Source organism: Carassius gibelio, chromosome B11 (genome assembly GCF_023724105.1).
Source record: "Carassius gibelio isolate Cgi1373 ecotype wild population from Czech Republic chromosome B11, carGib1.2-hapl.c, whole genome shotgun sequence".
NCBI lineage: Eukaryota > Metazoa > Chordata > Actinopteri > Cypriniformes > Cyprinidae > Carassius > Carassius gibelio.
The window spans coordinates 7,282,181-7,309,490 of NC_068406.1; the positions used below are offsets into that span (position 1 = coordinate 7,282,181).

Sequence of the window (27,310 nt, forward strand, 5' to 3'; positions counted from 1 at the left end):
ACGGCCCATTCAGATTGTTTAAACCTGCATCACAGCTGCTGTGTAGTGTTTTTGTGCAACTAACAGCACCAAATGGAGCTGCAAAAATAATAGGTTCCAAACAGGTAAGTGTGAACACTTCCCCAAACTCTTGCATTATTATTGGCTGAGGCTGGCAGAGGGCTAAGCTTTTTTTCTTACTATTTCAAACACTCAGAGTCTACAGAAACACATCAGTACAACACAATTGTTCTATTCACACAAGTTAATAGAAATGCCCTATCAAGCAGTCAGACACTCATGCATGTTTACAGTATTTCTTTATGGAAGCACATAACAGAAATGTAAATAGTCAAACATTAGCTATATAATATATCATTATATAAAATCTAAATATGTAGTGATACATTTTAAATATAAACTGTGGTGATAAATTTTATTTTTGTATAATAATAATAATAATAATAATAATAATAATAAAATACTTATAAGTTAAAGTACCAGATTAACATTTGTTTATTTGTGTTTGTGTGTTTGTTTTCTTGTTTTTGTTTGTTCTTATTTTAGAGTATTTATTATTATTATTATTATTATTATTATTATTATTATTATTATTATTATTATTATGTTATTTAAACAGGGTTCTAACTCTCTAGAGATGGAATAGTCACATAAATATTAAGTTGTATTTTTTTTTTTTTTTTTTTGCAATAACTTGTGCTAAACAATAATTAATTTATTCAAAAACATTAATTTTCTGAGCTATAGTTTTATTATTTTGCAAAATAAGCACATTGGAAAAACTGTGCCTCTACCTACTGTACATTTTTCCAAAATGTGAAAGTCACAATAAAAGAGCTCAAAGGCATGGCTAGGTTGATTTAGAAAGCACCTTTTTTAATTTCACGTTTGTGTTTGTTAACACTATCCATTTTCAAATGTGACTGATGACCTTATAGCATTCACTGGACATTTCATTTACAAACTGCTGCAAGACAAGCAACAAACAACGTGAATAAAGCATTTCCAGATTCACATTTCGTCACACTATAATGCTACCTGCTAGATAGAAAACTGTGAAAACGACACTCCGATGAAAACATAGGAGCTGCTGACGACTGCTAGCGATACTAATTTTAGCAACTAGCATTAAAAACATTTACTTGTCGAATTTGATTAGCCTCTCCTTGTGATCCTCTTGCCCTTAACATCCCTTCCCTCACAACACTATACCTCCACCTTCACAGTCTCCAACTTTAAATTACATTCTTTAGTAGCTAATTTATTCTGTCAGCTGGTGATAGCGACATGCAATCTGATAGCAGCTAATTAGCATGCTAATTCATGGGACTGTATTGATGAAGGGATTGAGTTGGTTTGTGGCGCTATCACCTGTTCAATACACCTGCCAGAGAGACACACTAGCTGAGAGTTCGGCATCCTCGCTTCTCTTCACATTGTCAGCCAGCTTTCACACCAATCAATTCAACATGTCAGTCACAGCACAGGGAGTCATTTCATTTTGTTGTTTGGGTTTTTGTAGCTGCTGAATAGTATATTTTAAGCTTCATTTTCATTCATATGTGGCAAGCATGATACCCTCTCCGATGAAGCACTTCAACCTCTATCGTAGCTGATTATTATAGCCAGACTTGTGAAGAAATAAAAACTCAGTAGCCTGCAATGCTGTCTTGAATGGAAGTCATTTTTTTTTAACAAAACGGTAATTGCGACTTTTTTATCTTACAATTCTTGTTTTGTTTTTGTTTTTCTCGTAATTGTGAGTTTATTTCCTTCAAAACTAGCATGATATAAAGTCAGAATTCTATTAAATAAACTCGCAATCGCATGGTATAAACTTGCAGTTGCAAGTTGTAAAGTCAGAATTGCGAGACAAACACAACTGAGAAAAATAGTCATAATTGCACTATATAAACTAATTAAACTAACCTTTTTTTTTCTCGCAGATCTGTTCACATCCCAAAATTCTGACTTTGTCCCCCACAGAATTGTATTATATAAGCTCATAATTTTGAGAAAAAAAAGTTGGGATTGCAAGATATCAAAATTTTACTTTTTCTCGCAATTGCTGTTTATATCTCACAAATCTGATTTCATTTTTTCAGAACTGTAAGATGTAAACTATAAATTCTATAAAGTCTAAAGATGAATTATAGTCTAATTCTAAGGAAGAAAAACTAATTGTGAGTATATTTGTTGTTAATTCTGACTTAATAACTCACAATTGTGTGCTATTAAGTCAGAACAGTAAGATACAAACTTGCAATTTTGAAAAAAGTTAGAATTTATATCTCACAATTCCAACTTTATCTCTCAGAATTGTGAGTTTATATAACACAGTTCTTAATTCTTAACTTAATTTGGTTGGTGACGTAAGAAGCAATGTTTTCCGTTCTGTTTTTCATTTGAGAATATACCTCAGCAGCCATTTATGAGCACTGTTTTATTCATATTAAACATTTAAGCTAAACATTTTCAAACTTACAGTCTCCATGCTGACAGTGTCCCAAACACAAATTTATATTTATATTTACATTTGTATATTTATTTATTTATTTATATTTTCATTGTCTGGCTATCTGGAATATCGGTATGGAGTTAAAAGTTAGGATTATAATTTTTTGGTAGTTTTATATCACAATGTGAGTGTTTATTGGCACCTTTTTGTTTACTTGAGGTGTCTTATAGAGCATTTGGACACGGAAGCGGTGACACGTGACGTCAGACTTTACAAGCAGATAACAAGCAATTGCGAACCCACAACTGCGAGTTTATTTCTTGCTGGTACTACTATAAAAATAAATTTGAATTATGAAGAATTTTGAGATTTTTGTGTTGTTGTTATTGTTGTTTGCTTGTGCAGTGGCAGTAAAAAGCTTCCTTAGCCATCCACTGCAAAACAACAACCTATATTATTCATCTAACAAAGCTTGGGGAGTCAATCAATGATACTGACGCTCTGAAAACAGCATAGTAAAAACCAAAAAGCCACAAAAAGCCAAAAAAAAAAAAAATGAATAAAAGGAAAGACTCACACAACACAATCAAGGGGGGGTTGGGTGTTGAAAATGAATCAAAACAGCAATACACACATGGGATGGATGCCCAAACAAAGCAGAAATCTTTAGTCAGGGATTGAAACAAAATAAAAGGCCAGCGGTGCCCTTGGTGAGGGTGGAGCTTTGCACCACATCCCCGCTGTGAAATCATCAGCCAGGGCTGTGCCGGACTGGCCTTGGGCAAGAAGAGAAGCTAGTATTTCTGCTAAAGCATAACCAGAGGGGGTGGTAGGGGAGTTAATTGGCATCAGCCGATGCCCAGATTAACATGCTTGGCTCTGGGGTGGTGTCCAGGGTGGGCAGGATGATGCTGACAGGCACCACGCTGGCACTAAAGGCATGTCAGGGCAGGTGTCGGAAACGGTTAGGCCTGGGTAGAGATTTCACTCAGCGGGGATGTGACTTCTGTGAGGAGGAGTGGGGGAATGGCACACCGGCTGACACCCATTATGAGTTCTCTGTGCTCGCCGTGCTCCCATCAAAATATAACATTTAATTTTATTAGTCTTAATTCATGACTGCTCATCTGGACATCAAACTGTACATTAACATTTTTTTCAAAACGTATCACGATAGCTTTTAGCATTTGTCAGTATTAAGCATTTAATAATTTGAAACATACTACAATTTGGCATGATTACTTATTCTTTTATAACAGGGTATTCTTCCCATCCCAATTTGAGATTAGTGGTCAACTAATTTGAGCTTTTCACTGACTAATCGAAAACTAGGCCAATTATACCCAAACCTTAATTTACGCCCAAAAAAGACCAAAAGTGTTATCATTGATATCTGTAAACGTGGTACTTTTTTAAACCACATCCCAATAGGTTTAGAATTTATATTATATATAGTTTAGAATCTTATTCATCATATAATTTATAATTTGAAGGGATTTTAGAGTAAATCTGGTGGTATCACTCTTTTTCTAATAAATCACACATTATAACTGAGAGCAACATTAATAACCAAAGTCATTTCTCTTTAAAAATATATTTACTACCGATATGTTCTCTGAGCTAGCTGCGTTATTTTTGTTTGTTGCATACACCAACAGCTATATATATATATATATATATATATATATATATATGACAATATGAATTTTTTTCCTCCCCATAACTAAGTTGAACTATTGAGCTTGACAGTGTAAACATAATAAAATACTCATTATGAAAGCTATATTTTTGAGTATACACATTTTTGTGCATTTGAATAATTATGATTTGATTTCAATAAAAACAACATTTAGGAATTAACATAGTGTTTTGACAAGTAAACAATTAAAATATTTAAAGACAATGAAATGGGGATATGAATATTGACTTAGATTCTGATTAAACATACATATTTAAAAATAAGTCTTTTTTTAGTAGTTAATTTGCACTGCATAGTAAATGCATTAGTTAATTACATTTGCAGTACTGAGTAAAACATGCGTAACTGTTTCCTGACAGTTACCCACATGTCAAAGTACCACGGTGTTACTATCTGATACCATCAATGTACCATGGTACCACCACAATACTTAACCAGCACAATAGGCAGTCTGCCTGAATGATCGGATGAAATCTCCTCTATTCTTTGCAAAACTTTAATCTAAATGTGCCCTAAAATGAAGCACTTTTGGCAGAGATAACACCTTCCCCATTATGAAGCCCTAATTGCAGGTTGGCTACATATGAGCGGTGCGATTAGGCAGCGGATCTGATAACGGCTCCGGCACCTTCATGCCTCTCTGCGCATAGCACTTAAAACTCTCCTTAAGCAGCCAGACCTTCGGCTCTCCTGCCACGCAGGTTTAAACACTTAATCGTCTTTAATTACACCATTTCAGGAGGAAAATTAGTATGGGAGTAATACGTCTAACAGTCCAGGAGAAGAGATTCATATTCCCTTATTTAAAAAAAAAGCAAGCATAAAAAGGATTTTTTTTTTCGGGGGGGGGTCATTGATAATAACACTCATCTAGAGTTTTCTTTAGGATGCCATCTCACATCTTCAAAGCCCTTGCTGCGGACTACACTCGAGTGACCCACAGGTTTATAAATGCCTCTGAGCTGGAGCCTTCATCCCAGAACAAAGCCGAGTCTAGGAAGTGCTGCGCTTGGCAGAAGGGATGTCAAAAGTCAGGTGATTAGAATAGTCTACCGCAGGTGTTTCTGTGGAGGAGGATAATGCTGCTCATTTTGGTAAGCTTTCTCCACCTCATTTAAAAAAATCTGAATCAGCTTCAACGCTCTTTAAAACTGGACCTATATGATGTTTCTCCTTCAGCATATGCCGAATTTACACCTTAACATATACATGGATTTAACAGGCAATTATGTTGTGGGTAAGGTCCTTATAGTGCAATTAATCTTAAATAGTAGCTTTTGGGATTAAAAGGTGGTGGAGTAAAATAGGTGAGAGAATAAATTATATCCAAATCTTCAAATCTATATCCAAGCTGATGCTAACTGTCTCGCTTGCTGGTGCTAAATTGAGGTAATCTAGATAAGAATGGATGTGATGCTCAGAAGATGGTAACTACAGTTATTATCAAAGTGGGAAGTGATGCCCTCCAGGGGCATTTGGCCAGGGGTGTTTTTACACCATAGACAAGGTTTGAGAAGAAAAAATCATTATGAAAATATAATTATATTTTCCTAAAAATGTTCTTTCTAACTTCAGGCCTTATTCTCATGTCATACTGTGGTGTTCTAAAACAACAAACTGTAAAACACTTTTTTCTTCCGGGTGAAAATCAGATGGTCATCTCTGTTTTCTCTCAGGTACTTCTCAGTGAACATTGCTCTCATCAACGTAGTCCATATCAACAACAAAAACATCTCTTTACTACATATAGAGTTATTTTGTGAAAATCCTAGGTATTTTGACCAGTAGGATTATAAAAAAATATGTGCTAATAAAAAATTTCATTATGTAGCCTATATAAAATTGCAGAATATATCTTTCTGTACATTTTTACTTAAGTACATAAAAAATCAAGTACTTTTATAAACTAAAAAAAAAAAAAAAAACAATAAGTAGATTAACAATTTTTATTTTGAAAGTTTTGCACACATACATTTTAAGTAAACTTAAGTATTGAATTGAGAAAATCTACTTAACTAAGTTCGGTACATTTAGCAAATGAATTGAGTAAATTTAACATAGCCTGTTAGAGTTTGGAAATGATGGGAAAAACGGGATCATAACTAACATTATATTTTATATAAAAAACGGGACATGACATGCAGCCAAGTATGAATTTGTGCTCTGTATTTAACCCATCAAAAGTGCACATACACACCAGTGAATGAACACATGCACACACGCACGCACACCCGACGCTGTGTATATATGTTTTTTTTTTTTTTTTTTTTTTTTATCAGTGTACATTCACTTGAGTAAAATTTAAAAAGGAGTACTTTTACTGGAGTCATATTTTATTATACATATCTGTAGTTTTACTCAAGTTCTTGATTTGTGTACTTCGTCCACCACTGGTGAAGCTTGCTTCGGTGAGGCTCAGCAGAAGTGTGCATTGGGGGTGCATAGCAGCTGCTAGCAAGGACCCATCTGAAAGTTAAAATAATAAATGCCACGCCCTATGATCTCGTGGACTTAACGGACATACGCACACAGAGGCCGCTCTAAGTCCATAAGAGCACAAAGTACTGGCACACTGGCACAAAAGACACACTAAAATACCCAGCACTAATTCATAGACTGACAGTCTGTCTGGAACACTGCAATGCAGACCACCTGAGTGACACATAAAGTTAAATCTCCAAGTGCTGTTGGTCTGTTACATCAGCACACTTGGAAGGTTTCACGACCAGATTTGAGGACAGGAACGAACTGTTCTATATGCCCAAAAAACATATACACATATTGCGAGAGGCTCTTAAAACAGCTTTCTGTTTAAATATAGCCAGTGCCTCCTACCCATACTTCAATTATTTGATTTCAAGAGGGGGACTAGGCTTCATTTGCATGTTCTCTGTATAATTGAGCCACATGAGTATAGACTTTTAGAACAGTGTTGAGTTACAGATCTACGTAAATGCTACATAGCATTTTTCTTTTTTTTTTTTTACAATTCTAGTATGTTCTGTGATTTCTATTCCCGAAACTATTCCCATGCCAATAAGGACACACTATTGCAAAGCTTTACATATCTTTGTATAAAAGTGTTGCATAGACTCAAACATAAAAAGGGCCATAAGGATCCAAGGAAGAAATATATATTTCAGCAGTTCCCTGTAGAAATTAAGAGGTGGATATGCTCATACGTGACCGCAGAAGTTCCCACTGGACTCCGTAAACAAACCCACCTGCTCAGTTCATTATACATTCATGCCAAAAGTCAAAGCATCTCATATCATAAGGGGGAAAAAAATAAAATTAACTAGGGATTTTAAAGAGAAACAGTCAGGCGACTTGATGTCTCAGGCTGTAGAGTTTCTGGAATCAAATTACAGTTGGGCGGACGGCACCGCAGGGAACGGCTGCTGCTGGATGCATCACGCACTTCTCCCCAGGCAGATCTGCGGGCAGCGGATACCCAGCTGAGGAAAATGAAAAATGATTTCTGCGAAAGGTTAGCTGCCATCATCCTCTCGGCCCGTCTCTGCTGGCGCCTGTCACTCTCCATACACCGGCTAACCTGATTCACAGCAAAAAGAGACAGAACAAATTCTGTCTGCTTTTCAGAGACTGTGCTAAAATCTAGAGGTAGACTGAGGCAGGAAAACTATATCATTTTAAATGTTATTTATTGTCCATACACTCTACATCAGGGGTCAGCAACCTTTACGGCATGACGTGCCATTTTTAATTTTTCTGGTAAACCACTATGTCTTTTTACAAAATACAAATGTCTCATGTTTAACAAATTTATCATGAGGAAAAAATCATGTTTGAATTCTGATTGATATTGATATTCTACTGAGCTGAAAACCAATGAAAGTAAAGTAGAAACTGAAATAAAAAAAACAATCCTCTATGAACTATACTGAATCACTCTAGGTCTGTACTGACCATAGACTGTATAAAAACATGGGCGTAGTGTCCGTGACGTCACCCGTAGACTCCTGAAGAGAGTTTTTGAAGCCTAAAGTGTGCAGAGTGAGCCGTCGCCATCTTGGCAGCGCGTCACCGCGCGACTCTCCCGTACAATCGAAAATGGGCAAAAAGATGGGAGCTACTTGCTGAAGCCACGCCCACTCAGCGCGATGGCAATGTCAGCAGTGGCAATCCACCTGTCACTCAAGTGGCAACGCCCTTAATTATGCAGAACTTTAAGTCTTAATATAATATAAACGGATGAGTTATAAAAAAATTCACCCTCCTCACAGTTGTCATGAAGGGCAAAATTAGCTATTTAGACAAATATATATATAAAAATTAAGAAAATTATGTCATTAATGACCCTCATGTCGTTGCAAACCTGTAACTAACCCTTAAATTTAGAGAAAAACGTATTAAAAAGTTTTCTGAAGGTTCCAAAACAAAATCAACTAGCAACATTATACCCCCCCCCCCCCCCACTTATCTTTTCTTAATAATCATTACTAGATTAATAAATCACAATTTAGCTATTTAATTTTATTTTTATGTTATCTTGTTATAAATAAGAAACAGATGCAAAAAATACATTAAAAATCACGTTAGTGTGTTCATTACAAATAAATGTATAATTATTAAAACTACAAAAGCAGCTCCATTAAGAGCAGCGAGTGATATCCTCTTTTCTTTTGTGGGTCGATTGATATTAATGTGATAGATGACCTATATTAAGACAGGGTAATGCATGGATCTTATGTAATTTTACACATCCAATATTGTTTTACGTTCACTTAAGATATAACAGATATGTGAATATTTAAATATATTTAGCCTACTGTAAATCTGTGTATAGGGAGATAGCCGTCGGTGTCGTCTTTATGCGAGTGCTTCAGATGACCGTCAGTGTGAAAAGCGAGCAGAGAAAAGAAAACCTACAAATAAAGATTACTTTTAAATGTTTGATTACTATTCGGAGCAATGGAATCGCTAGATGAGGACTTACTAATGAACACAATTTTTGTGAAAACCTCAAAATGACATTTTTCCTTTTGTTTTGTTTGTTTTTTGCCTGTAGCTCCAAATTAGCGTTTGCGCATTCCCACTCATTTTTGCCAGCACGGGTCACATATTGTTCATTGGCCTGGAAAATCAATTATTTTATTTATTTATTTATTTGGCAAAAGTGTGATTTTATACATGATTATGTGCTTAATATGTTCATATGTGAGCACTGCATATTAATAATCCAAATAATATGCAAATCAGCTAAAATCAAGACAGTGTTTACTTACTATGTAGGTTACATGCTAGTGGTGAGTGCATGGGTCAAATGATGAACATGTTGATGTACAGAAACACTTAACTTGCAAAGCTGCGAACACGCACATAATCGTGCATAAATATGCATATGCAAATAATTTAATTGGCCAATTAACTGGTTTGCCACACTAAGTCCTGATTAACAATATGAAACTTAGAAGAAAAAAAAAATTAAAGCAACTTTAAGTCCTTTTGCGTACTCTTACACGGGAGCAGATTCAATGCTGCAGTCTCCAACATAATTAACTGCATCATCAAAACGTGCTCAAACCCTTATAAAAGACCAAATGTCTCTGTGTTCTTTGCAGACGGGGACAGATGGAAGACTCAAAGACATTTAAGAAGAAAGACAGTAAGAGGAAAGCACACGAGACAAAGGGCAAAGTCACAGAGCTGTAAAGAAAAAACGCAAATGCTAAAATCAATATATAGAACTTTGCTCTGACGCGCGACTCTTCAAAATGACAGATACTCGGTCAGAAGCGTTTTTCAGAATGGTTTGTTTTGTTTGTTTCTTCCTTTCTTAGGAAAGGGTGCAAAAAACATGAAAGGTCAAATGTTACAGCAGTTATACCATTATGGATATTGACTGTATCTTTGTTTCATTTATCTGGGAAGGACCGTGGCAGTCAGCGCAAATACCAAAGAGGTCATTTCACAAAGTGGGAGGTTTTAAAAGGAAAGTTTGCAATGTAGCGACCAAGAGGGAAGCCAGACTTGACAGACAGATATTGGTTACTAATATCCTCTGTTCTGCCAGACACCGTTCTCTATTCTCTTAGATCAACACCTGGCACTGGGAAAGACAGAGCTAAGGAAACAAGGCTGCCGCCATCTGTGTGATTACTTATGAATAAAACTCATCCTGCATTATAAATGCCTGTCTGCTACACAGAAGAAATTCAGTCTCGCAATTGCTTCCTCTGAATATAATTTTGTGTGCTTGTTTCCTTTACTTATATGTAAGAGATTATTATTATTTTTTTTTTTCTAAAATAACTTCAGCATCCCTTTCTAACTCTTACAAATACAACCCACAAAATAAGTACAGATGTTTTAGTACATCACCAATTACCACAATAAGTAGCTACCAGGATTTATTTATTTTTATTTATTTTTTTCTATATGCACAAGGATATTATACAGAGAACAGGGATCAAGAAATGGAGCAAGACTGATTTGTATATTTGCGTGTATAATGCTATTTGTACTGTATGCCAGCCTACTATTTATGAGCTCCAGGGTCAATGGCAAGATGCTAATTCTGTTGGTGTGGATATATTCATTAATTAAATTAAAACATACAATAAATTGCAATTCATATGTACAGTGAAAAATGTATTTTAATTCATAAATGAATACGTGTTCATTATAGAAAAGCTATATTCAAGCCTCTTCTATAATGAACATGTATTCATTTCTGAATTAAAATACATTTTTAGGAACATAAAGAAAAACAATGTCAGGGTTGATGTAACCAACATGCAGCAGGGGGAGATGATCTCATAAACCCAAGCTGTTTTTAAGGTTTCTTAATATATATCACACAATTTTCCCTTTTTATGAAAAGGCAACATTATTTTAGGTTGTAAAACATCATGATGTTGTTGTTGCTCTTCTTATTTCAATGCAATTCATACATTCTACGCATTGAGTTAAATACAATTTCGTCGTTCTTTTGTGCATGTTTCAAATTTCTAAATTAAAATTTGGAGAAAATACAATCAAAGATGTCAGGGTTTGTGAAACCAACATGCAATATAAAAAAAATAAATACATACAACCTTGTCAAGGGCAATCAATCTCTTAAAATGGCATGCGATTTGGACTTTGACTCTCTAAAAATATTTGTGAATTAATAATTCTTGATAAATATAAAGAAACATTATAACACATTTTTGAAAATAATAATTACGAGACCTGCATACACTCACATATTCAAAGTTTAAGGAAAATATATTACTTGTATTTTACTTTTGTATATTGCATTTTACTTGATGGCTGCACCACATATCTTTATAAATATAATAATGAATATACATTTATTAATAAATACATAAATAAATAAATTAATTAATTAATAAACCGTGTCATTTTTTTTTCACATCTCAGCATTATAGGTTTAATTAAAATATATTTACATATATTTAAAAATAAATTAATTCACTCATTCATTATACAAGGCATATGTGCTATATGTTAAAAATTAAGAACAGAATCACATTTTAAATGGGCTTTTCATACAGTTTGAACAAAGTTCTAGAGTAAGTCCTATCCATATTTGGATTCATTCGAACAATTCTGCCATTGCAACAGATACAAATATTGTCTTCACTGCACACGCTTAATAATAGAAGTGTCACATTTACTGGTGCCCAACTAGTCACCAGAAAAGCCTTCTCAAAAATAAAAATAAACATAAATAAAGAAATAAATAATTTAACTTTAGCATTTCCTTTCATTTCCCTTCCATGGTCCCTCACAAACGCAGATGTTGCTCCGTAACGCAAAGCTTAAGGACAGTGGGTACAGTGATCTGTCTACACCATGTTATGCTCAGAGGTACAAGAGCTATAAGGGGGTAAAAATATGAACGCGACTGCTGGCTCCGTTGTTTATCATTCTCACGAGGAGCAGTGCAGCTATGTTTCTGATTCTTCATCTTTATCTAAACTATTAGAGAAGACTTATACTCTCGTCTAGAGGAAGGAGGTAAAAAATGACGAGTCCTGGCCCTCTGATAAAAATGTTAACTAGGTGAGTGTCAGAGAGATGGATTGCATGCTGTCAGGGAGAGCAGGAACATGAGAATGCATTGATATTTCTCATTACGTTGCCCTCTCCCCCGTCTTTGTTTTTCCGCCGAAACTCTGGCGCGGAGGAAGGAGGGCCCGACGATAAATCACGCCCCAAATAACAACCGAGCCGCCCCCGCCCCCAACCGCTAAGCCAAATATGAACGCTCGCTCACTGTTCCGCCATACTTTGCGAGAAGCAGCCATCGATAACGATCTAATGAACAAAGCTATCAAACCGCATCAGGGTAGAAAAAAAAGGATAGAGGGTATAAGGGAGAGAAAGTATGAGATGCTTGATTTCAAAGTCTCCAAGCGGCTCAGCCTACAAAATGATAATCTCCCCGAAATTGAGAGAAGTCTGCTGATGATGTATTGATTGTGTAGATAATGAAATGAAGGGGAAAATCAGCTAGATAAAAGACAGTCAGAGATATAAATAAGTGAGACTTGTTCAGTGGCGTATTCTGAGCAGAAGCGTTTTGAAATACATGACTTAAAGGTACAATATGTAAGTTTTCGCCACTAGAGGGCGCATATTCAAAACAAACAGAAGGTGTAGTTCGATGGCGCCGTGATTGAGTGTGGAATCATGGGAGATGTTGTCTTCTTCATCCCCACAGTCCAACAGGACTAATGCAGAAATTATGTTCACGGTTGAGCTAATGATTCATTAACGTAGTAGAATGAAGCAGGGTGAGGCTGAAAGCCGTCGAAGTGAAACGAGGCCGCTGAACAAACATGACACACAGCTCGAAAGCAGCAGAGCTTTTATTATGCCACAATAGTCCACTTCCACTCCTTCTGGTCATGCGTATGTGGGGTAAAGCAGCACTGTTTTAATATACTAGATACATTGGAAAGTTATGTTATAATGCTACTCTGCGGTCTTCACCTGACTAATAAATGCATAACATATTAAAGAGTCTTTGGTGTTTCATGTTTTCTACAAAACAAAACCAGAAATCGAAGGAGTATGACGTCATTGGCAGGCGACACAATGACACTATGGACACGGTCCGTTTCACTAGTTAAAATTGCTTATTTCTCTGGATTTAATTTCTAAAAAATTATTCATATATGGGCAAAAAAATATTATTATGTGTGAACCTGGACCACAAAACCAGTCACCGGGGTATATCTGTAGCAATAGCCAAGAAGACATTGTATTTGTGTCACAATGGACTGGCATGAGGTGTCTGAGGTGGGTCTCGAACCCAGGTCTCCCGGTCAGGGAAAGCTAGTTCTCTACCTCTGGTCTACTGGGAAGAGCAGTTTCTAAAAGGATGTGCAGAATGAAGGGCAAACTCAGAGGCTCAGGTAACTCAAAGGCAGGCAGTCTTTACTTGATATCAGTAGTAAAATATAAACAAAATATCAGTTACAGCTTTACAGCACAGAACATAAGGTAGTCCAATAAGCAACTGGCAAATGAAACTTAACAGTTCTACAGCACAGGTATTACGTACTGGGTAGGCTCATAGGTCACAAGTACAGGTGGAACACATTAACTTAATGAGCAGTCTTAATTAAAGAGTTCACGGCCGTTAGTGCCACCTAGTGGCCTGGAGAGCTCTCTCATTAAGGTGCAGGGGGTGCCCACCAATGGTCGGGAGAGTAATTACACGTGGTAGCAGACAACGCTCCCTAGTGGCTTGGAGAGTCATTACAGGAGGAGTCTTACAATAGGTAAAATTATAGCCAAAAATCACTAGGATATAAAGTAAAGATAATTTTCCATGAAGATACGTTTTTATTATAATAATAATAATAATAATAATAATAATAATTATTATTATTATTATTATTATTATTGTGTGGAAAAATCATTAATGATAATTAAAAAAATAAATATCTTACTGTTAAAAACAAAAGCTATCAACAAATACATAAATAAATACAACATCAAAACAATACCATGATTTTCAATAATATTTATGAAAAACTAATCAGGTGATTTTTTTTTTTTTTTTTTTTTTTTTTGTCACTTATAGAATGTTATTACATTTTATCTATAAGCTAATTGTAATTATGCTCCCAAAACTATGGCAAAATTCAAACATTTACCGTCTCTCTCTACCGCCAGTACAACTGAGAATTTTGATGACATCTATAGCCGCGTTTCCACCGCAGGAACTTTACCCAGGAACTAGGGACTTGGTCTGGTACTTGGTGTGTTTCCACCGCAGGAACCAGGAACTAAATAAAAGTTCCGGGTAAAAAAATGCCCCCCAGAAAGTCCCTGCTGGCGAGGTGGTACTTTTTTAAAGTTCCGGAACTTTCGGGGGCGGGACTTTGGCGCTAAACATGCTGATTGGTTGAGTTCACGCAGCATTGGTTGAGTTCAACCACCATTTATTCGGATCAACATTTTCAAAATATTACTGTTATTGTGTCATGAAATGTAATTTTAAAAGTATTTCAGGCGAGAATGTAGTTGTTTGAAACTCAAATCTGTTGTTTATTTATAAAGACAGCGCCTATTTAAAAATGTGTTTCGCCGATCTCGTAGACGATGAGCTCCACTCGATCAGCGGGAGCTCAGTCCTCACGTATCCGCAGAGAGCAGCCTCTCCTGGGATAGACCTTCTGATATGCGCCGCTGGCTCTGATGTGTCTTTAGTGGTTAAAACATAACATATAATTCAGCTGCGGGGTAAATCTAACAGGTTTTCTTTGGTCTGTATTCAATTTATCTATATGTTAACATGAAAATAAAAAGGCAAGTCTATATAATATTTCTTTCTTTGTAATGGCTGTATGTACGTTACACTTATCCCTGAACTAAGTACATTTCTGCAGCTGTTATTATGTTTAAATGAAAATGAAAGGAGGCAGTGGTATTTTATATCCTATTTCGTTTTATTGTAAATATACTGAGGGGAAAATTGCAGTAGCCAAAGCGATCTGAGTTCACGCAGCATTGGTTGAGTTCAACCACCATTTATTTGGATAATTTTCAAATATTACTGTTATTGTGTCATGAACTGTAATTTTAAAAGTATTTCAGGCGAGAATGTAGTTGTTTAAAACTCAAATCTAGGGTTTATTTATAAAGACAGCGCCTATTTAAAAATGTGTTTCGCCGATCTCGTAGACGGTGAGCTCCACTCAATCAGCGGGAGCTCAGTCCTCATGTATCCGCAGAGAGCAGCCTCATCTCGGACAGATTTTCTGATATGTGCCGCTGGCTCTGATGTCTCTTTAGTGGTTAAACATAAAATATAATTCAGCTGCGGGGTAAATCTAACAGGTTTTCTTTGGTCTGTATTCAATTTATCTATATGTTAAAATGAAAATAAAAAAGGCAAATTTATATAATATTTCGTTTCATTGTAATGGCTGCATATACACATTTCCCTGAACTAAGTACATTTCTGCAGTTGTTATTATGCTTAAATGAAAACGAAAGGAGGCAGTGGTATTTGATTATCATATTTCGTTTTATTGTAAATATACAGTAGGGAAAATTGCAGTAGCCAAGACAAGCTGACTGAAGTTATCAAGTACGCTGCTGTTTATAGATTTACCGGACTTGCGTAGTTGCAGACATCACACTCCCCAGTCGAATGCACAAAGTCTGAACCAACTACCGAGGATGCACGTCCAAAATCAGTACTTTTTTTTTTTTTTTTTTTTTAATCAGCGGTACTTTGTATTGAGAAACGCGCGCAGACCTACGTCACCAGTCTATTTGCCTAATCTACCCGGTACTTTACACCGCGGTGGAAACGCAGAAAGCAACAGGTCTGGGGGGAAAAAAGTTCCTGGGAAAAAAAGTTCCTGGTAAAAATGTTCCGGGTAATTTCGGTGGAAACGCGGCATTTCTGTACTTCAGCATTCCGTCTAATCACATGCTCTCTCGAATCATATGTGTCCCGCCTCCTACATTGTATTTTAAATCATTATAGGAGGAGCTATACATCTCTTTATGATATAAAAAAAATAATCCAGTTTCAAATCTTTTCAACAACCCCAAAAAACAATAATAATAAAAAAAAAAATATTCAAGAAATATAACTATTCAAATATCAGCTTTGTGAATTGTTTTCTTAGTGTGAATGAATGTCAAGGTCTTTTGACAACAACATGAAATCAATATAAACCTTACTTAAATTTCCTTTGACACAGAACCGGCTGTTTGCCAAATAAACATTTGGGCAACCTGTTAGGAAACCTGTCACTTTTCCAATTCCATCTGCTGCCGCTAGTGGGCAGAACAACTCATTTCAGATTATTGTAAAAGTGACAGGCCTCTGTTCATCTAACTTTTCATAATCAGATTCCCCATGTCAACCTCCCCTGTCAAAGAGAAAATAATGAAGACTGAATTAAGATTTCTAGAGCTAGATGTCTGGGCAGAATCTAACTGTCCCCTCAACCCAGAACCATCTTTAATGTTCCTCTGCCGATAGATTAGCAGGCGTGTGATTATAATCCTCACCCTGTCATTTTAATATCTCCTCATTAAGTAGCCATGTGGAGAGGGCTTGTTCTGTTCCAGAGATGTGTGGCTCTGCTCTTGACAGCAAGACCATTAAATGTAGCAAAAAAAAAAAAATAATAATAATAAAATAAAAGATAAAAATAAAATTAAACTTTAAACGCAGCAGGATATTTTTACTGTATAGATTTATAACAGCTTTCTATTCAGTCATTATAGTGCAGCCACAATATTAAGTTGTGAATGAAAGAATGCTCAACTATCAGATTAGATTTTAGATTCGAAACTGTATTTAATATTATGAGTAACAGTTAACAACACAAATAACATTACAAAACATATATACACACAACACATCGAACCCTGAAGCAGATGGGCTACAGCAGAAGAACACCACACCGGGTGCCGCTCCTGTCAGCTAAGCACAAGAAACAGAGGATAAAATTCACACAGGCTCACCAAAATTGGACAATAGAAGATTGGAAAAACGTTGACTGGTCTGATGAGTCTTGATTTCTGCTGCGACATTCAGATGGTAGCCTACCTGTGGCTTTTTTTCTTGTTGCTGACCATGTCCATCCCTTTATGACTACAGTGTACCCATCTTCTGATGGCTACTTCCAGCAGGATAATGCACGTCACTCAAATCATCTCAGACTGGTTTCTTAAAGATGACAATGAGGCCTCCACAGTCATCAGATCTCAATCCAGTGGAGCAGCTTTGGGATGTGGTGGAGAGGGAGATTTGTGTGGCGTGGCACAAAGGGGGATGGTTCAAGGGCTGTTCTTATATTACTTTCTACCACCAACCAGCAACACTGTTGGTATTAAACCCCACTTACATAAAAGTAGTTGTTTATGAAAACCTAGGACCTAAGTTCACCCAATTCAATTATTGACTGAGGGCTGGGCACAATTGACACTCAACAGTAGCAGACTGAATTACAAAATTTTATTACCATAAAATCAGGATGATCTAGATATTAAAACAAGTATTAAAAAGATGCAGTCCTCAGCACAGTCCTATATGATGTCTTTATGGTAAACCCAATGAATGTCCTGGGTTGGTCCCACCACGCATAGGTCTCCACAGATCCAGCCAGTCGTGTACTTGAGAGAAATAAGAAACAACTACCAGTATCTCCAGTCCAATGTTAGCAAGAGCTAACGTAGCCTACCACCACTCTCACTTGTGCACACAAATACCCACACCAACCAATATACACTGCAACCAAATAAGTCACACCACTACAAAAAGGAAAACTAAGAGCTATGGCTAGTACACTGGCAATTAGTTCTTAGTCTCTATTAATTAGGAATTAGATGCCAAAATTGGTCACAATAACATCCATCAAACGATCTTCAAACTGGGGTTGTCCTCACAGTATGACTGGGTAGCAGTGCCCACTACCCGGTCTAGTCAATTTTCAGCAATGCACAAACCCTCCGTCACCGTCTCACTTGTCTCCAAAACAGTTGTACAACCGTGGTTACTCTGCTAGTCAACCGCTGATGCACTCGACTCCAAACACATATTATTATTATTACTATTATTATTATTATTACTATAAAATTTGCCATTTGTAAAATCAAGTGACATTGACATGTTGTTTTCAAAGCCAAACTATGAACATAGCATTTCATGAAGCAAAGAATGTTTCATGACTCTTTAGAAACTGTAAAACGAATGGAAGTTACAAATTCATGGGTTTAACTCATGTTCCGCATTTGCTTTTCTTCTCATGATTAAAAAAGGTCACAACACTTATTTCTGAAAACCAGTGACCTTTACGGATTGGAGGATTGGAGTTAGTGAGATTAGAAAACCTTCCATGAAACCAGGAACCTCTTTAGTTTTTTCTTCTTCATGAGCATGGTGGCATCTTTCAACACACCATTTAGCAAATGGCCATTTAATACATTAGGGATGAGAAATGAGAAGCAGCGAACAAAATAAAGTCCTGTTTTTTGGAAACAGTCCCTACTACAGTAGCAATATTGTGCTTCTGGTGCTCTTGAATCTTGAATTAGAAAATTATTATTTCACCCACATATACACAGTGTAGACCAAAATTAAAGGACAACCTATAATTTTCTAAATTTCAAGGTCACTGCTTAGTCCTATTTGAAGCTATTCTAACAGGAGTAGAAAGGGCTTTTTTATTGTATTGCATTTGTATTGTACTGGCAAGCAATTCCAGCTGCAGTGATCAATCGATTCCCCATTCAGAGTCTATGCATTATCCTGTTTTCACGTACATTTGTTTTAAGTGGACAACCATCCTTTTTGGGGGTTATGAATGAATAAGTGTTGTTCCCAAATTAGTAATTTCATGAATATTGCAGGTTTACAATAACACAAATTAATTAATGTCCCTCAAAAAGGTTGGTCGTCCACTTAAGACAAATGCATAATTCAGAGCCTCTTAATGGGGAATCAGTTCAACACTGAAGCTGGAATTGCTTGCCAGTTCAGTACTGAACAGGTTAATGATCTGTCTCGACATGTTTAAGAGAAGTAGGACTGAAAACGCACTCTGCAGTGACCAAGACTCTCATCAGCAAAAAGAATCGAAACGCTAGACATAACTTTACTAAAGGAGCATGTTGTGCGGAGAGGGGAGAACTGGTCCAAAGTTCACTTCAGTGGTGAAGGGAAGTTTCACTTACTTCAGACCAATCAGAAACATTTTTTTCAGCATCAAACTGAGGAAAGACTAAAGCCCAAGTGTGTGAAGAAGTCCGTGAAAGGTGAATTAGGAAGTGTTGTGGTAGGGGGATGTTTTCTGCAGCAGGAGTCAACCTCGTATAGTCTTTTTAACACATATGACTTCCTGTGGCTCAGTGATAGAGCAGCGCAAAAGGTCGTGGGTTCAATTCCCAGGGAACACACATACTGGTAAAAATTAAAAATGAAATGTATACCCTGAATGCACTGTAAGTCGCTTTGAATAAAAGCGTCTGCTAAAATGCATTCATTTAAATGTAAATATGACTGAAATTTAAGTTGTTTTCCACAGACACGTTCATCAATGCCTCATTCAAGAACAAATCATTACTTTTCAGTCAAATCCAGTCCACAAAACTGGTCTGAATTAATTTTGCATAACTGGATAACTCAATGAACTAGTAGCAGCTGTTAAAATCATAAAATTATTAAAGAATGATTAAATAATTAAATTGTTCCTCGCACAATGCTAACTGATGACTTTCGAAAACTCAGAATATTGAGCACAAGTCAAATTTACTTACCGTATTTTTCGGACTATAAGTCGCACTGGACTATAAGTCGCATTTATTTAGAACCAAGCACCAAGAGAAAACATTACCGTCTCCAGCCGCGAGAGGGTGCTCTATGTGTTCAGTGTAGACTACAGGAGCACTGAGCAGCATAGAGCGCCCTCTCGTGGCTGGAGACAGTAATGTTTTCTCTTGGTTCATTTCTCTCGGTTCATTTCTCTTGGTTCATGTCAAATTAATTTGGATAAATAAGTTGCACCTGACTATAAGTCACAGGGCCAGCCAAACTTTGGAAAAACGTGCGACTTATAGTCCGGAAAATATGGTATATGATTGCTGAATAGTGTTTTGTACCCATATGAAAATGTGAAAGCTTTAGTCTCTATTTATTGTGACCGCATAAAAATAACGATCAGCACAACTCTGCAAAATTTCAAATCAAGTCAAGTTTGGAACTGTGTGAGTGTGTGTAAATAATGATAGAATTTTAGTTTTGGGTAAACTGCCCATTTAAGTGGTTTGAGAGAAGAATAAACGGCCTTCTGCTGCTATTAGATTGACTGACAAGAAAATTTTAATAAAAAAAAATAATATGAAGGCAATAAAGAAATAAAGGGAAGAAGTAAAGGGAAGAGAAATTGTGACAGCGCATGTATGATAGGCAGTTATTGTCTTTTCTTTGGCAAGGTGACACTGCAAAGGGAAGTACATCAGACAGAGCAAGAGCACAAAAGCTGCACTGAAGACTGTATCTTTCACACAGGAGCTGTCAGGCTCTTTATGACCACACCGCGGGAGTCTACTGTAGCATGTCACATTGTCTCAATAAAGTGACAAATAAAACCGCACGCTGGAGTCCCATTGTTAACGGTGCTGGATAAACAACCAAAACTGTGATGGCTGAAGTCGTGGTGCTTTTGTTTGGGAAGAGGCCTGTGCAGAACAGAAGGAGAACTGAAGGAGAAGGAAGGTAAAAGGACTCAATGAAAGGCCTAAATAAAAACTGTCATCAAAGAATAGTTGTTAAAGCTGAAGTGTGTCGTTTCTGCAGAATAGCAAAAATAATATTGATTTTCCTGAATACTCCCCACGTCTTCCTTTGGTAGGACGAATGGATAGCTCAGATTAGTCTGTATTGAATTTGTTCAACAAGATATTAACAAACAATATCTTTCTATTAAGTTGATATTGTCTACAAAAACAGTGACTAGTGTAGAGTCAAAAACCAATGATTCTGATGAATCAGTTCTTGTGAGCGAATAAAATGCATAAAGTGTGGTGTGTGTAACGGTTTGTCTCAAATATTTTTCTTGCAGCAGAATATAGTATCTTCTTTCTTTTATTTTTTAACATTCCCTCATACTGTAAATAGCCAGAAAAAAAGCTAAATGAAGTGCCATGCCCTAGATAATTAGCTAAATTTACTTATGTTACACACGGCGCAAAAGGAAATGTCCACAAAAAAACAAAACAAAAAAAAAACGTTGGCTTGAAATGAGACATTACGACCCTTTATACTTTACAATGTGCACTCTCCCTGCCACTTACAATTACTACAGCAAGAAACATGGCATGCCAGGGACCTGCTCGAAAACCATTTCTTCGCTAATCTTCAGTAACAGTGGGATGCTAAAATCCCGTCGCCTCTTAAATAGGCTTTATGAGAGAGTAAATGCATCTAGTTTAGCTTATAAAACATTTAACAGTGTAAGGTAAGGGGGGACAGCCCTCACTCATTATTTATAGGAAGACAAAAATGACTCAGAGGGGGAAAAAAAAACTCTAATTTGCTTTACAGGACGCTGAAAATATATACAGCAAAACTCCACAATAACCCTCATGACCACATGTAAATTAAAAACAAGCTAATTTATCATGCACCGGTCGAGCACTGATGATGAGGCCCTTCATTTCTCTCCAAACACTTTGGGAATTAAAAAAGCAAGGCTTATAAATGGGTTGAGTGGAATATTCATATGCACCTGCTGATTTCCAGGGTAGCGTTAGTAAGAACATACTTACATATAAAATGGCACAATACATAAATAAATGAACCTCTCATAAGGATTATACTTTGATTGCATGGTACATATATATGTTATGATATACATATATGCAATTTACTTCAATGAATCCAGACAGATATTTTGGTGTGAGTTTGGGGGCCAACATATAAATAACATATATTTTCAATTGACAAACATTACTGTTTGACAAACAAATTTATTTAACCAAATTTAATAATTAATTTATAATTTATTTCATTTCCATTTATCAAAATATCTTCTTTTGTATTTCACAGAAAACAGAAACCATACATGTTTGCAATAATGCTCATTTTGAGCTGGCCCTTTAAGAAACAAACAATTTAAATTGTACTTGTATGGTGACAGTATGTAGTTAATTGCACTGTCGGAATATATGTGACAACATGTCGTACATGAACTAGAAGATGTACAACATTTGAACCTCACCTCATCATAGATGCTGTCGTTCTTATCAAAGTCCCCAGCCTTCCTTGGAAGCACGTGAACATGGACATGCTGTAATTACAAGAGGAACAGAGGAACAGTTAATCAAAAAACTTTCATTCAGCAAAGCTTGGGTCACTGTCAGAGAAAGTAAGGACAGGTATGCTCTACCACCCTCCATATCACTTCCTTCATTACAACACTGTCTATTGGCAGCATTTCAGTGTTAACTTCTCTGAAATCATGCAAGAGTTTCTGTAAGTTCCACCAAGCGTACATCCGTAAACCTCTAAGACTACTACTTCTTTAGGCTTTTAAAACTTAAATTGACTTTGTCAGATGTCCTCCACGAATTCCCTTCTGCAATATGCTGTCACAAACTTGGCCATCTGCACGGTTAGTTTGTAAAATTGTGCTTTCCTTGGGTGCACATTAGCAACCTAATTTGAGTCCCAGTAGCACACGCTCTCTGTTAATGAACAAAACATTTGGTTGTGTGTATACTGTGCCTACCCAACATATTTGCAGTCTTAAAAAAAAAAAAAAAGTAAACAAAACATGTCATTACTTTTTACTTGATGGTTATACCACTTTTTTAACAACTTACTCCTGCAGACCCTGTGCATCAAGACCAACAAGTCTACTAAGATATCAGATAAGGTTAGTTATGGTTAAGGTTAGTAAATGTCATGTGGTGCAACTCCACAAACCTGATATTAAAGAAACTTTTATTATATTTATTGGTTTTATTGTGTAATGTTTACATTTAAAGCTCAATTTTAAAACTTTAAATGTAGTTCTGGTTTTAAAATGTCTGGTTGTACAACTGCCCGTGATCTTTTTTATCAAATGTGTGTTATTGTGAACACTATTAGTTAGGTTTCGAGAGGGTTTTGTGTAGGTTCATATACATGAATACAACATGAATGCAATTTCCAATAACCTGGCACACAGTTCGATATTTAAAATATGTTTCCTTTTATTTATCATGAGGATAATTCTTTTTTATTGACCCGTTTACTGTATGTAGGTCAGGAGTGGATGACCTCTTGAGAACTTCCTCAGCAATTTGAATAAATATTAAAAACATATAGTTTTTAAACAGATGAATCTCTAGATCAGTAGTTTTGTACAGTCTTAACACAAATGGTTCTCAAAGTCTTTGCATTACTCATAAATATACTATATATACTGTAAGGGGCCGTTCACATATCGCGTCTTTTGCGCGCACAAGTTCGTTATTTCCAATGTAGGTATGCGCGCTCATAATGGAAGCGATGCGGTCGCGACGTGCACGCAGTGCGATGTGGTCGTGACGTGCATGCGGTGCGACATGCCCATTTTTTCCAGACGCGTCCGCACCGCATCGAGTTAAAAACATCTCAACTTTTCAGATAACCGCAAGCGCACCACGGGTCATGTGACAAGAACTAACGAATCAGCTTCATCCTTTCCCGTAACAACATTGAACACTCAGCCAAGATGAAGGAACAGCTGTTCATAGTTGTATATGGATAGCCATTTCGAAATAAATTTAGTAGCAGAACTACTGTGAGCGATTTTTAGTTGCACAAATCCATTTATCCTTTGCTGAAATGTCCGCGTCTTCATGGAGAGAGCACGTCATGGTTGCTTAGCAAAGGCAGACGCCTCAGGGGCGCAACTGCCTGAGCGCTTTGGAAAAGAAAGAGAAAGCGGCGCGCTTAGCGCTTTCCACGTGTTTGTAGGCGCGATATGTGAACGGCCCCTAATAAAACTTCTCACGTTTCCTCCGTTTTCACTGTTAAATTTGATATGCAAAAAACGGAAAGGTACTGGTTTTGCTGGGATTTCTAGTTGAAACCTCAACAAAAGGCATGAAAAAGAGATGCAAAGAGAGATGTAAAACTGTCACTGTTCTTTGAAGTTCTCAGTACAAGATATTTAAAAGTAAAAAAAAAATAAAAAAAAAAAATCAAAGTCACGCATCAAGACAGTAAAATTGAGGCCTGTCACCATCCTCCCCCAGCAGTTTTGTAATGTGTGATCATTCGCTATTAATGTATCAGAGCTTTCTGCGTGAAGACAGGTGACATGACAGTGTAATGTGGACAGCATACATAAAAACCTGCAAAAATAAAAGAGCAGACAGAGAAGATGAGGTACCGATATGACTAGTGTCCCCTTGAAAATGTCACGTAAAGTTTAAACGAACATGATTTTATGACAAGGCCTATTTTGATTACTTTGTCTAATCAGCAAGAGCCTATCTTTAGCCAGACAGACATCAAAACCACAGAGAAACAAACAATATCATCTGCTGTCCAAACCGTCAACACTTTGGTGGTTTTCACACCGCGCTGAACCCTACCAGGGTATAATAACCTCATTACAGTGCTTTTTAATTCATTTTTCATTAGTCTGTTGTGATAAACAGCTCAGGCTTGGTGAATAAGTATTTATAAATGTTACAAACAAGATAACATGTTTGGAGGCATCTGCTTTGTTGCAATGCATTTTCTATTTAATGAGTGCATTTGCATAATGTCTGCATTATTAAACTCATCTACCTTGAGGAAAGTATGAAGAAACACAGCACACACACAAAAGCATTTCATCAAGAAGGCTTTTTAGAGGCCGCTTAGCATGGAGAAGGAAAGCTCAGTAGACCAGAGCGAGTGGCAAAGGGCCACCAACTGAATAGTGCAGAAAATTGGAAGGATAAAATGGATGATTTTAAGAGCAACGTGACAAGCGGCAGTGAAATATGGACAAGACTTTGGGGTCAGAGTATGACATTTATTGTAACTCATATTACATGATAAAGAATGTGGTTTCCTTGTACATGATTTTATTAGCCTTGTTTCAGCTTAAGTATTTTAGCATCAAGATTTAATCTACAGGCCTCTGTTTTTCATATAATTTTTGTAAACGGGGACTAGAGCAGTGATACTCACAGAGAAAACATTTTTGTTAGCATGTCATGCACTGTATCTTCAGGCAGATGCATAACGAATTGGCTTATGAAATTTTTCACTGCAAATGCGCATCCTTAATTTTTTTTTAAAATGAGCTATATTATGCAGTATATACTGTGAATATGCATAATGAAAACCCTTTAGCTGTTTATTCTATTGTGAATAAGAAATGTGCATAAAATGTATTAAATGTGCAAATTTTATTAATAAAAGTATTTGCAGGTGATTTATTATTAGTGAAAAATTATATATATATATATATATATATATATATATATATATATATATATATATATATATATATATATGTTTAGGTATATAGTGTATTATAGATATTGATTAGGCTCTATATTTTTAGATCATATTTTACATAAATGGTGCATACTGATTTTTATTTTTATTTTTTCATTTATATTCTTAAAATGATAGAAACATACAAGTGAACATACAGAGACCTTAAAATAAAATAACATTAATAAATAAATAAATAAAAAACAGACTTTTGCATGCACACAATAAACTTTTTTTTTTTGCCCTCGAGAAACTATTCACGTGCATAGGCATCATACAGTATTTATCAGATTTTCCTCTATTGTTCAAGACATACAGTCATATCAGTTTCGGAGGTGTTTATCCTCTCCCAAATCATCAACTTGATAATTTAGATTTAAACCAACCTTATAAAATTAGAATAGATTTCTTCAAGCTTGATTTCCACAAAGGAGAGAGAGAGAGAGAGAGAGAAATCTGCAGCTGCAATCAACTTCTACTGGACTAAAAGGTTTGTAAAGTGCCCGATCTTCTAATTAAAACAGATGTCTTTTAATTGGCTTCTGACGATTAACAAATGTGCAAAATGGCCACACTGCTATTTATATTCTTTAGGTTAAATCTAGTCAGACAAGTAAACAAATGCATTTTGTCACCAACAGCTGGCCTCCAATTAAGACATGGGGGGTCAAAAGCAATGGAGGCTCACAGCCCGAACTAGCTATTAGAGGAGCAGACATCTTTCCCGGAGTCATCCAACAGCATTACATTAGCTCAAACCTTAGTGTACTGCCTTGCTGGAGAGCATTTGAAGCCATTACAGGCATGATGTCAACACAAATACCACCTCAAAATTACAGCTACTAAAATTGTGATGACTTCTAATATACCTCATTTTTGGTAAAAATATATGCCGATCTCAGAAAACACATCAAAGAGCTTAGTCAAAAAAGAAAAAAGAAAAACACCTTTTGTGGCCCTGCCATGTCATTTTTGGGGTTTATGAACAGTTTGCAAGACTAGTGGCATAAATATAAACATTACAAAAATAATCAGAAGTATTAAGCATATATATATATATAAATAAATAAATAAATAAATAAATAAAAATTCTGATATTACATCCTGCATTTCTAACGTTTTTTTCTCTGAATTCTTGTGTGTGTTCCCTCTGGCAGAAATGGACTTCTATATAGCTCACATTGCATGACGTTCTTGCATGAGCATTTATCATGTAGGCCAGATAATGAAAAACATAATCTACCATCTCTCAGTTCGTAGTTACCAGCACAGGTGATCACAGAAGCCTCAGCACTGTCTTTTGGTACATCATATAGGATCCATACTCAGATTAGAAAAGCAAACAACACTTTTGAACCAGAAAACCTAAGAAAATAGACATCATTTCTCACAAATGATGATAGAACAAGTTAGAAATCCAAAGCTGTTGTTCAGAACAGTCCAAACACAACTCAGTTATGCTGGTAATGATGAATATGCTCAGGAGTTTTTAACTCAGAACCATCATGCACCGCAGGCAAGATAAATAACCATCCAAAGCAAGACAAATGACTAAACTCCTAAGTCACTCCCCAGTTTTCTGCTAGATGGAGTATACGGAAACCCAATTTCACCATATGAATACTTAGATCTGTCTTCTGTCTTCATATAGCTCCAGGCAGAGAGGTTAGTAAAAATG

General features: G+C 36.2%; 1 protein-coding gene across 2 annotated transcripts in view; it reads right to left on the minus strand.

Moving 5' to 3' along the window:
- fhit (fragile histidine triad diadenosine triphosphatase) overlaps positions 1–27,310 on the minus strand; it is a 281,381-nt gene that overhangs the window by 25,872 nt on the left and 228,199 nt on the right. The window contains exon 6 of one of the 2 annotated variants that reach the window (XM_052569249.1): positions 22,388–22,456. The exons of the other annotated variant lie outside the window; for it this stretch is intronic. Coding sequence (XP_052425209.1) covers positions 22,388–22,456 — 69 coding nt within the window. The remainder of the gene's footprint in view (positions 1–22,387; positions 22,457–27,310) is intronic. 2 annotated transcript variants of the gene reach the window in all.